Source organism: Anomalospiza imberbis, chromosome 2 (assembly GCF_031753505.1).
Source record: "Anomalospiza imberbis isolate Cuckoo-Finch-1a 21T00152 chromosome 2, ASM3175350v1, whole genome shotgun sequence".
Classification (NCBI taxonomy): Eukaryota; Metazoa; Chordata; class Aves; order Passeriformes; family Viduidae; genus Anomalospiza; species Anomalospiza imberbis.
The window spans coordinates 18862684-18874783 of NC_089682.1; the positions used below are offsets into that span (position 1 = coordinate 18862684).

At 39.1% G+C, this 12100-nt stretch overlaps 1 protein-coding gene across 2 annotated transcripts; it reads right to left on the bottom strand.

Annotated features, from left to right (window-relative positions):
• Positions 1-568: 568 nt before the first annotated feature.
• On the bottom strand, positions 569-8091 carry LOC137468379 (toll-like receptor 7). Of its 2 annotated transcripts, XM_068180060.1 has the most exons (3): positions 7836-8091; positions 7699-7745; positions 569-4225 (listed from the first exon to the last, which is right to left on the bottom strand). In XM_068180060.1, exons 2-3 carry the CDS (start codon positions 7699-7701, stop codon positions 1085-1087), a joined length of 3144 nt encoding a protein of 1047 aa, XP_068036161.1. In that variant the 5' UTR covers positions 7702-7745; positions 7836-8091; the 3' UTR covers positions 569-1084. The 2 variants fall into 2 exon arrangements, with proteins under 2 accessions (XP_068036161.1, XP_068036160.1); XM_068180059.1 differs by having other exon boundaries at positions 7699-7836.
• Between the last annotated feature and the right edge of the window lie 4009 nt (positions 8092-12100).

Here is a 12100-nt window from a genome sequence, read left to right on the forward strand (position 1 = left end):
TCTAGGTGTGAATTATATAGGTCTGCAGGGTGAAACTTTAGCCACCTTAAGACAGGAACAAACAATGTTTGCTTGCCAATGAGAGTGTGCTCACGATTGTAAACTATCTAGAAGTGTATAAAAACTACTGTCTGTAAAAAATAAACAGAGAACGTCGGATTAACCACATTGGTTTGGATCTGCGTTTGTTCCTGTCCAGCCACCCTTTTATTTTTAGTCCCTGTTTTAGACCAGACAGAGGACTTAGGCAAGGAACCACCAGAGGCAGCTGAGATCACAGAATCATAGAATGGTTTGGGTTGGAAGGGATCTGGAAGATATCTAATACGTTGTCTCTTTGATTTAACTGATTTTCTCAATTTGCCTTGTGCCTCTCCCTCTGCCAATCTGCTGTCGTCTTCTTGCACCCATGCACAAGGAATCCCTTTATCTTATGACTCCTTTTCACCTACAGCCTACAAGATCTTCTGAACTCATACCTCTCTGTTTCAGTCCACACACATCCTTCCAAATCTCTTCAGATTTGTGTGCTTTTTGACTGTGCAATTGGGAGAGTTCCTATACCAGACCCAAACCCCTGACATCAGCCCAAACAGAATTTGTATTCCCCAGTTTCCCCACTCAGACAGAAATGGGAGACTCAAAAGCTGAAAGCCTAGGATGAAAAGATAAGAAAGCTTTTATTTTCCCAACTCCTAATATCAAAGAATGGGCTTTTCTAAAGTCATTTCCAGGCACAAATGTGTCAGTGATTTCTTTTCTTGATTTTCATAAATAGAGCAAATAGAGAAACTATACATTTTTATTAAAATCCCATTTATTCCAACAGTGTCTGAACAGCAGCAACTTTAGGCATGGTCCAAACACTCCATCACTCTGTGGATTTAGCATGTTGACCAAGTGTCAACCCACACTTCACCCAACCATAGGAGATGCTGGAAGCCTATAGTGAACAAAAAGCTGGAAGTGGAGATTTTCTGTAACAGTGACTTCCAGGGGGTAGTGCATCATTGCTTGCTGCATACTAAAAAGTGCCAAGCAAGGTGCATGTGCAACATAACAAAATTTAAGGGAAAGGACAAAACTAAACAGTTTCTTGGAGAAGCTTGTTGTAAGCCAGAGAATTACTCATGGCTATGGCATTTTTCAGGCACTGCCAGAAGTAGGGCTGAGACTGAGGATTAGTTGGCCATTCCAGGACTGAACTTCTGCACAGCCTCTTCCTCAGACGGACATAGCGGGACTTCTGCAAAACCTTCTCAAGAAATATCAAGATAATGACATCCATTTTTTCATCCAGAAGCCGCTGATGAGCCATATAAAATGTTGTCTTGAAGCGGCCACTTTTAATATACCTGTTGGTCAGCACAAAGATGGTTTTTTTGCTCAGCTGAATGCTCTGGGAAAGGTTGTCAAAGACCGGCTGTCCTGGGAGCCAGTCCCTTCCTTCCAGGCATAAATTGAACTGCCTGGCTTTTTGGTTTTCCAGCCTTTCCACCAGCTCTTGCAGCACCCACTCATTCACAGCTGGATCTTCACTGTCATAGGCAATAAAGGCATCGTAGCAGGCAGCTGCTGAAGACAAGCGCCGATAGCCCTTCAGCCTGGCAGTGCAGTAATGGTAGCTGTACCACACATCCCAGAAGTAGAGATGGCTCATCACTGTGAACACCATCAAGCCAAGGATGGCTGAAGCTGACAGAGCATACAGGATCAAATACGATGTGTCCAGCTCACAGGTGTACAGATCCAAGTAAACCACGCTCTTTCCTTTATGTGCCCCTGGGCCAGCACAGGTGACGTCAGTGGCCAGAAGAGGAATGGTCACCTGCGTCCGATTGATCCACCAGACAAACCACACAGCCTCACAGTTACACTTAAAAGGATTGCCGTGCAAAAGCAGCATCTGCAGGTTGTTAATGACATTTTCAGGGAAGCTAGATTTCTTAATTATTTCAATCCTGTTTGAGCTGAGGTCTAAGTACCTCAGTTCAAAAGCACCTCTGAGAAAATATTTGGTTAAACGTTGAATGCGATTGTTTCGGAGCATCAGTTCTTGGAGAGATGAAGTGCAGTTGGACAGCTCTCGGGGAACATTAGTCAGAAGGTTATTGCTCAGGTCCAGAGTTACTAGGTTCTTCAGAGAGGGGAGGTTTCCCCAGATGAAACTCTTCAGTCGATTATTTGTTAAGTTGAGGATCTTGAGACTGGGAGGCATTTCTTCAAAAACACTATGAGGCAAAAAACTGAGTGAGTTGAAGGAAATATCCAGTTCTTCCAGGCTGGTCAGATTCTTGAAGAAGGACAAGTATCTAGCATTGCCATCCATCCATAAAGCATCTAAACGATTTCCTCTGAATTCTAAAATTCGAAGAGATTGACTTTCCATTCCTGTATCAATAGTGGTAGAAATGTCATTCTCATTCATCATCAGCTTCCTCAAATGGGCAAGGTTTTTCATAAAACTAAGCACATGAGTAACACCTTCTGCCAGAAAATAATACTTGTTATTGCTCAGATCTAGAATTTCTAAAAATTTTAGTTCTTTGAAAGCAGTTTGGTATAGCAAATCAACCCTGTTGTTAGAAAAATCCAGATATTTCAATCCAGACAAGTAAGAGAATTCACTTCCATTTAAAGTTTGACTTATTGCATTACCTGACAAGTTGAGACATTTGAGGGAGCTAAGTCCTTGGAAGTCTGAGGGGATGACAAATAACACATTGTTTCTGCTCAAATCCAGAGTTTTTCCATAGTTAAGGCAATCTTCCTTAACTAAAGATTGGTAGGAAGAAGCCTCTATGTCTTTGGAACGGCAGCTTCGCCCATACACATCATACCTGAAATAATGCATCTCTTGTTGTACTTGCCTGTTGTATTGCTCGACTGAAATGCCAGGATTAGAGCAAAATCCATAGAAGTTGCTTTCCCCTGAAGAAGGAGAAATTTTATTCACTGAGAGGTCAATGAACTTAAGAGCTGGGAATTCTTCAAACACTGTCATGTTTGCAACTTTAATAAAATTAGTCCCGAGATCCAACATGGTTAGATTCCTAAGACTGAGCAGTGGCTGTAGATCTTGTGCCCTCAGTTCTTTAAAGACATAACCCTTGAGCCTCAGGGTTTCCAGGTTAGAGAGGGAGGAAAATGTCTTAGAAAGTTTCAAGAAGGGAGAATACACTTTCAGTTCAAAGTTAAAGGACAGATCAAGCTGCACAAGGCTAGGGAGAAGTTTCAAGAACTGAGCATCCCCAATCTCCCTCATGAGGAAGTTTTGGGAGAGGTCAAGTTCTTTGAGATTCTTGATGTTTTTAAACCAGCTGCTGGGTATGCTCTGAAGAGAGGTACTGTGAAGCCTCAAAATCCTTAAATTTTCCAAGGAGTCAAAAGCATTTGAATGTATTTGAATCGAGCTCTTGGGGCAGGGAATGCAAGGATATGGGGCATTATAGCAACGTGGGCAATTGCCACTTAGGTCGAGAATTTCTAGGTTGGGAAGACCACTTAAATCCTGTTCTTGAACCTCTTGAATCATGTTGTTGTAGATATACAGTTCCTTTAAAGTAGATGACAAATTGGGTGGGATTTGTGTTAAGTTGTTGGACTTGAGGGATAGTATGGTTAACTTTTTCAGTGCCAGGAAGGCTGTTTCCTCAATTTCAAATGAAACGTTGCATGGATTGCGGTAGTAACAGTTCTGTCCAAGATACAGTACCGTCACGTTTCCTAGCTCTGAGAAGCTGGCTTTTTGGATAGAAAAGATATGGTTTGCTTCCAGGCTCAGCAAGGTTAAAGTAGCAGGAAGACCTCGGGGTATTTCAGACAGCTGGTTTGCATCCAAGTACAATGACTTCAATCTTGTCAGGGCAGCAAAACTGCCATTCTCAATTTTCAGGGGGCTGGTGCACACATGATCTTTGGGACCCAGTTTGACAGGCACACAGTTGCATCTGAAGTCAATCTCCTGGAGGTTTTCAAGACGATCAAAGGATTTTGAGTAGATGTGGGGAATATGGTTAATACTCAGGGTAAGGTTGGTAGCGTTTCCAGGGATCCCTTTGGGGACTTCTGTAAGGCGCCGGTCGGTGCAGTCCACTGTTACGGTACCTTCTGAAGATTTAACATCACAGGGTAAAGTTTTGGGAAACCAAGCCCCTGACAGCAGCTTTGGGAATACGAAGAGCAAGATAAATGCCAACGCATTTGACATCTTTGCACAAGGTACCTAAAACCCAGGAAAAATAGAGGTATTAGTTTAATGCAATGAGAATATTTCATCTATACACTGGGTCAGGCCAACTATACATCTAAATTCTGGTTCTTGTCTCACACTGACCAGGAATTGATGTGTAAGTAGGATTAGAAGTTTTGGAAGGCACATGTTGATTTTTCCCTCAAATGCTTTTTTTATTATATCCTAGAATTCTAGTATTAATTTAAATACCACTCTCTGAAAAATGAAATATTAAAAAAAGATCTCCTGATAAAGTGACAAAGGGTGAATAAAGTCTATGTCTCTGTGAACATTCTTTTTTAAGGGATAATAAGATTTATTAAGCATACTGCAGATTGCCATTGCAAAATAGCATAGATGAGCACAGTTACTTTTTCAAAGGGTATGCAAGATGGATAAAGTCTATATTCACTTAAAAGCTTGTGTAAACTGTCAAAACTTCACTAACAGGTGACTGAGTTCCTAACTCAAATTTAACATTATCATACATATTTTTCCTCTAGTAAGTGTTAGAATGGGTGTAGAGTTGACCTAAGCCAGTTAGTGTCTTTATTTCTATAAAGTTTAATACCAGTTTACATTTTGTCTGCCCAATAAGGGAAGAAGAATGAAAAAAAAATGTATCAATATGAGGTGGGTGCATGAAAATCAAAGGCAAGTTTAAAATTGGGCATGTTCTATAAACAACTAATAATCAGACTCCATAACCAGAGCCAAAATCCCACAGGCATGTTAAAAATCTTCTCTGTCTGTCAAGTCTTTGCCGACTTCATAGGTTTGTGTGTATTATGGAAAAAGCTTTTAATATTTCACAACTTACTAATTACTTCCTCAGCAGCAGTCAGTGTCAAGGAAACCCTGGCTGGCAGGCTGTCAGGCTTGGCTTGTGTGGCACAGGTAGAAAGGCCCTGACCATCTTGCTGCCGTGCCTAGGATCTTAACTGCTTGTGTCTGGTGCTGGTCAAGAGTTTTAAATACAAGACACACCACAAAAATCAACAGCCTCATTTCTCCCTTGAAAACTCAGTGGTAGAGGCTTGCGTAGCACATAGAGGGCTCTTAAGCAACAAGGATTAGTTACGTGTGGCATAATGATTAAATGTCAAAACCCAGTTAAGCAAGTGAATATCGGATGATTAGGTAATATGTTCAAGATACATGGAAATGTTTTTATCTCTTTAGCTGGGACACAAGAACATACAGAGACCTGTCAAGCAGTCTGTGTGAACCCTGTTGAGTGCTGCCAAAGCTGTGCCTTGCAGGTGACACACACTTGGAGGTGAAGTGAGGCTTCCTCTTGCACACCCTGTTTACTCTGAGCACTGTGTCCCCTGTAAAAATTTGTGTTTCTGTGTTACCTTAGAGAACTATGCTGATCTATCTCTGCATCTGTGTATCTGGAAGAGTGCTCTGCTGACTTGCAGAACAGCCAATAGGAGAGAAGACAGATCAAGTCTCACACAACACTGCACTTCTGCTATCTTGTCTCAACATCCATATAGCATCACTTTGGTAATTCCTTCGGTCATCTTTGGAATTACTGAGCCCCCAGTATAGAAGGAAAAATGTAAAAGTCCACTGCAGACCTTGTCTTCAGTGTAACGTGATACAGTGACATGGTGCTACAGTGCTACCACAGTTTCTTTGCCCATTCTGTGGAAGTGCTATGGTGCTTTCTTCTTTTCTGCAGATCCTCTGGGAAAAGACAAGGTAGCTAAATACCATGGCTGGTAGCCATGACTGTCATTCATACAATTATTCAGGAAAGGCTCATACAGACTAACCAGGCCATGCCTGTGTATTCATATTTTATTATCTCCAACTCTTGTGTTTTCATTTGCTAGGTATCAAATTAACCATCATTTGGCTTATTGGAATTCACTTAGGAAACTCACCCAGAGATCACTGGGTAAGACAGCTCACCAGTGTTTTCAGTACAGTCTAGCCAATCCACTTTAGAGCAGGATTAAGTTTTTTGATCTCTTGATGTAGAAAAGCACTTGTATAAAAATGATTAATGAGAATAATCAGTGTAAGTGAGGAGTAAATTTGAAAAAGACAAAAGGTATTCATTTTCTCTCACCACCTGAGCTTTTCAGTAGAACCCTTTCTTCTCCAGTAATGTGGTCAGGGATGTAGGAAGGAGAAGGAAGGACTCTGCCATTGCTATTAAATTATATGGAAAATTGAAGCCCTTTCTTAGAGTGACAAGGGACACTACCAAAGAAAAATCTGGATATATTCTTGAAAAAAATTTGCCTTCCTTCATTCTTTCTCAGGGGACACAGCATATTATTATACATGTAAAGGATGTTAGGAGACTAATGGAATACCAAAGAATGCCTATGCTACCATGGCCTGTAATGTCCCAGCAGCTGCCTGCCTCCATTTCCTGCATTAGCAGACCAATGGACCCCAGAGTTAGTCTGGTTACCCAAGGCAAGTGCCCATGAAGTACAGCAGCACTGAAATTCAAGATAGAGTGGGAGAGAGGAGAGAGAGGCCTCTCTGCAGGAACTGCTCAGTTGGAAGATTGAAAGACATCTGCCTGAGTACACACCAAGCAGAGATTAATGCTGCACATTTAGGTGCCTGACATTAGGTGCAGTGAATCGGGTTTGAAAGTCTTCATGAATATGTTTTTGAATATGTTAAGAAAATACTTTTGAGTCTTTTACAATGCTGAGGTTTTGAACTCTCACATATTTCAGTATTTTTAGGAACCTAAGTGTTGTTGCAGAGCCAGCCTAGCTATTACCATCTTTGTGCTTCATTTCTTTTTATGTTCTTCCCTTTCCTGATAATCTTTTTAATGCATTACTTATTTCAACTGTAAAGAGTTACATTCTGGTGCTGTATCTGGCTATTCACATGTGTAAAACCTTGCATCCATTATAGTACCAGAACAAAAAAAATGACTTCTAATAAGAGCAAAAAGCAATGTTGTCTTGTGCAATGTCTTTGCAATGAGAGGTTTGCTTAAAAGTACAGCTAGAGTAGGGGAGTTGTTCTTTTCTCAGTAATCTATGCTTGGCTTTACAATAAGTTTGAAAAGAACTAATCTACTGATCTTAACTGGCATGTGCATAAACTCGTAATGATTTAGGGTGTTCTTCAAATAGTCAGCAACAGTACAGCTATGTGTTTCTGAAGGAAAGTTTTCTGTAGAGATTCCACATGTATTATAGGTTATGACAGGAGGAAAGGGTAGAGAAAAATAAACACCTAAGAACTTAGAGCATTTTGATAAGACATCCATTGCTCGTTCTGTAGCACTGCTGTACAGTAAGTATTAATGCAAATTAATACTCTATTTTCTGGTCATGATGCACTGCAATTTCTAACCTTAAAAGTAAACCATACCATTTAGAAAACAGAAAAGCAGAATATATTCTTGAAAGTCTTCTATAACAGTTCCATTTAAAGATACCTAAGAGCAATTTTAAAATGAAAGTTTGACGTACCATTTTCTGTGTGATTCCAGGTCTGGCAGATTTGATGCTGGAAGAGACTATAAAATACAGTAGAAGAAAACAGCATCAAAGTGGTTTCCAGTGGTTCAGCTGAGGTGCAGAAGAGAATGGAACATGACATAACTCACTCACGACAACAGCAGAAATCACTACTCTATCACTATTTTTCACCTCGATTGCAACTTGAGAAATAATTGAATGTGAAACAACTGCTGCAACCTACTTCCTCAAACATTTGCACTTTAAACAACAGCACCTCATCTACAGCTCCACCCCCACAGAAATAACTGAGTACTCCTATTTTTCCCCCTTTAAACAAATTCTTACGTTACTCATACATCTATGTGCTTTTATTCTCATATGCTGCAATTTGCTCTCTTCTATGCTACTTTTGAATAGAGATTTCATTTCAAACTGTGTTTTACCTAGATACAGTACCACACCATAAAAAACTATAAGACCTACTCATAAAAAGGTTAACATCCAAACCATGGGGAATTCCAAAGGAAAATTGTGAAATACTTGACCACAAAGTTTAGGCTCAATCAGCAAGGAGAAAAATGTGTTATATAAGCATAAGTCAGTCACTTCAGACTAAACTAAGATCTGAAGAAGCTCAAGTTCCTCCTTTCCCCCACCCCCTCTGTTTAGTGTAAGCTGCATGAAAAGAGAGACGGAAGTTGGTTATTGATGTTAACAATAGTTCAGTTTTGGAAGTTTAGTAATTCTTATTATTATTTGGCATTCACTCCTGATGAAGATAGCTTCAAGAACAGGGACAGTTCTAATTTGAATACTTTATGGAAGAAATGTCTATTAAGTGAATGGGACTTTGGGGAGGGGAAACAAACCCAAGGAGGAAAAAAGGATAGTGGCAAGGGCACAGGAAATTGCATACAGCAAGGTCAAAACTGTGTGGGATAGTGTAGAAGGGCCCAAGCTTAAAACTACATGGATAGACTTATGCTGATGACAATCCAGCATTTCAGAGAACATGGCTTTTTTCACACAGTTTCATGCTTACAAGCCTCCATGCTCACCAGAACAGACTGGTTTGATTTTTAGGATGTTTATTAGGTAGAGTTAGTGGGATCTTTTCATGCTTTCCTTCTCTACATATTTTTTTTTTTACATTTGAAATTGCAATTTATAATTTCTCTGACTATGGTGGAGCTGAGAAATTCATTTCAGGTGATAGGAACATGAAGAATAAACAGGGAAAGAATTTGTAATCATACTTTCAAATTGCCTGTGTTTAGTGTCTGGGTCATATGGACATAAACAGGGAAGTTATACAGCATCACTGCCATTTCAATCGAGGCCTAGAAAAGGGCTTATTAATTCAGAACTATATTTCTCACCTTTTGCCTGAATACTAGAAGTACTGCAATGCAGAATGATTCTTCTCTTTACTGATAACTGGATTATGCTTTTCAAAAAACACTGAGGTTTTCATTGGGAGCTACCATAACTAATGCAAAAATCTTACTAAAATCCTGCTGTGTGTTGAAAGGCCATTCAAGAAATTTCTGGTAGGAGGAAAACCTTCACTCTTCACTAGCAAACACTACACTAGCTACTCTGCTCTGGATATTTCGCTGTGTATGTCACAACAAAGGAAAGATAGCTTCCACTCTAGAATAGCTTATATTATTGACCCTATAGCAAAGATAATGTGCTTAACTTATTATGAAAGAAGATAATGATTTGACACAAGCTGGACTGTGTACGCTGATTTCAAGTACCCAGCCATGTCCCTGCTATGTGACACCAGAACATTAATTGCTTAGTATCTACTTGTTTTGGTTGCAAGTGGGTTTCTTAATCAGTGTCCAATCACCCAAACCAGTAATTTTTTACAGGTGCACAGGGTCTTTGGAAATCTTCCTTGCAATCTAAACCCACAAACTTCAGATATTTTAATATCTAGGCAGACACTCAGAATTTTATTTTGAAATAAGGCTGATTCTTCTTTATATTAGAAACTTGCTGTTACCCATCTAAGAGCACAGGAGTTTCAATTCTGTACAGAGTGAAACTGCAGGTTGAGCTAAACATTAATAGAATTGCAGAGCATGCTTTTGCTGCTTTTTTTTTTCCCGCTAAACCTATGAAATGTGGGAAGCAAAATACAGCAATAATTCCCTTCAAAAGGGGTGGGAGTAAATGCACTGCAGTTCAGAACTCCAGAATATAGTTTGATTTTTGAAGGCACAGGGAGTTACTGGTTTTACTGATTTTAAAAGTTCAGTTTCCCTCAGAAATTGCACAAAATCTCTTGCCTCCTCTGAAACACAAAATAACCAAAAACCAAAAAAGTACTTCCTACTGCATCACGTGTTAGGGGAGGACCCACTGGTAAGAGCAAATGTATATTGCTGCTGCTGTGAGTAAAGAATGCAATTTAAAATAAACCAGGAACCTGCAATTACTTTAGTTGTTCATCTATGAGTTTTGTCATCAGTTGGCTTATAATCAGATTGGTGAATTCACAATTCCTTTTTTCTCCCTTTGTCTTCTAAAAGAAAACTTAAAGCAACTTGCTTTAACTTATTTATCAAAATCAGGATTCATGTGTGTTCATCTTAAATCTGGGTAGTTTATTCACAGTCCTAGGGTCTTGCAGCAATGCCTTCTCTCTAAAGTGCTGACCCTCGTTTCAAGAATGAGGATACAACCCCACCTGTTCATAGTTAATACAACGTTCAGTGTAACATTGCATAATTTACCCATGAAATTATTCAAGAAAAGCAGTTATCTTGCTCAGTCTTTGAAATATATAAATTGACTCTTCAAACTGATGTAGACAGATGTACAAAAAGAACCAAAAAGAGAAATGGATAGCAAAATTGGGGAAATGATAACAAAATCACTTGCAGATGCCTTAAAGCTTCAGTATGTATGATCTGTGTATGTAATGTAAGGTCCTTGCTGAGAGCCGTTGCAAAAATGTATTTGCACACACTAAAACTAACAAAAACTATAATTAGAAGAGAGTATTGAAGGAGACTGGCCTTCATCAAGGGCAGAGGAAGCACTCAGGGCCTTGGTGAGCATGGGTCTAAAGACCAAACAGAAATTAACCTGGCTACTGCAGAAAAAGAGAATAAAGTATGCCTATAAAAGCATTAATAACCAAAAAAGGGCTAAGTAGAATCTTTATCTCAGTTCTGTTTTGGGCCCTTCAGTACAAGAAAAACATTCAGGTTTCACTCCCCACAGTCCAATACCTCAGCACCAGACTCCAAGCATTTGGCATTTAAAACCCCTGGAAGTCTATGACAAGAGCTTCCAGCAAAGCTGCAAACGTCAGATACTCTTACCAAGAAAACCAAAAATGCATACCTGCACTAGGGCAGTGGAAGTCAATATAAAGTTTGTGTACAAATATGAGCTAAATCCTTCAACTTCTGCAATGCAATGTGGTGATTTTTTTTTTTTTTTTTTTTGTTACCTATAAAGAATGCTGCCGAGAGAGGAATGTTTCCCTTCAGGCTGAACTGACAGATCTTCAGACCAGAATCCAGGTATGGACCAGAGAGCATAGAAAATTAAACACCAAACACCTCACCATTTTCTGTTCCCATGGCTTTAAATTCAGTCAAAACAGAGGCAGTTTTCACAGAGCTGTTGGAAATCACTTGTAACTCTTCAGAAGCATTTTGGGTGCACAAGCTGCAGCACATACAGTAAGATTAGTTCTGCAATTTTACTTCTGCTCTTTCCCCCATCTCATCTTGTTAAATGCAGTTGAGTGGGTTTGCTTCCAACAATCTGATCCATAAAGCAACTCAATTCATATAGTGCATCAATTGTATTGTATGCCTTTTGTGTAGTTTTTGGGTGTAAACTTGGCATAATTACGTGACCCCAGACTTGGGGTCTAACAACCTAGTTGCAAAATAATGTGATTATGTGATATTGCATTTAAGAAATTTCTTTACCAAATACTGTAAATTCATTTCCACTGTTGTAACATAATTCTGAAAATTCAACTCTAATGAGGAACTTCTCCAAAAATAAGCAGCTGACCTGAATTCTCACCACAAGAATTTATATACTTTATTTCTGTATTCATCACTGAAAGCAGTACAAGTGAAATTCTGCTTTACTTATTTTTATGGAGAAAAAAAATTTCACAGAAGCAATAGAAAATTACTGGGAAAAAAAAAGACTAATTAGATTTATTCTCAGAGAAGAAAAAAAAAATCCTTTCTGAAGACTGTCTTAACTGGAATGGAAAAATTCACTTCATAATACACCATTGTATTATTATAAATATATCCTCTAATAAGCAAGATTGGATAAAATAAGGGTTTTTTTTTTATGCAGCACTATAGCAAGGAAGCACCTCTCAAGTATGGCAATGCTTTTGTAATTAAAAACTGCAATT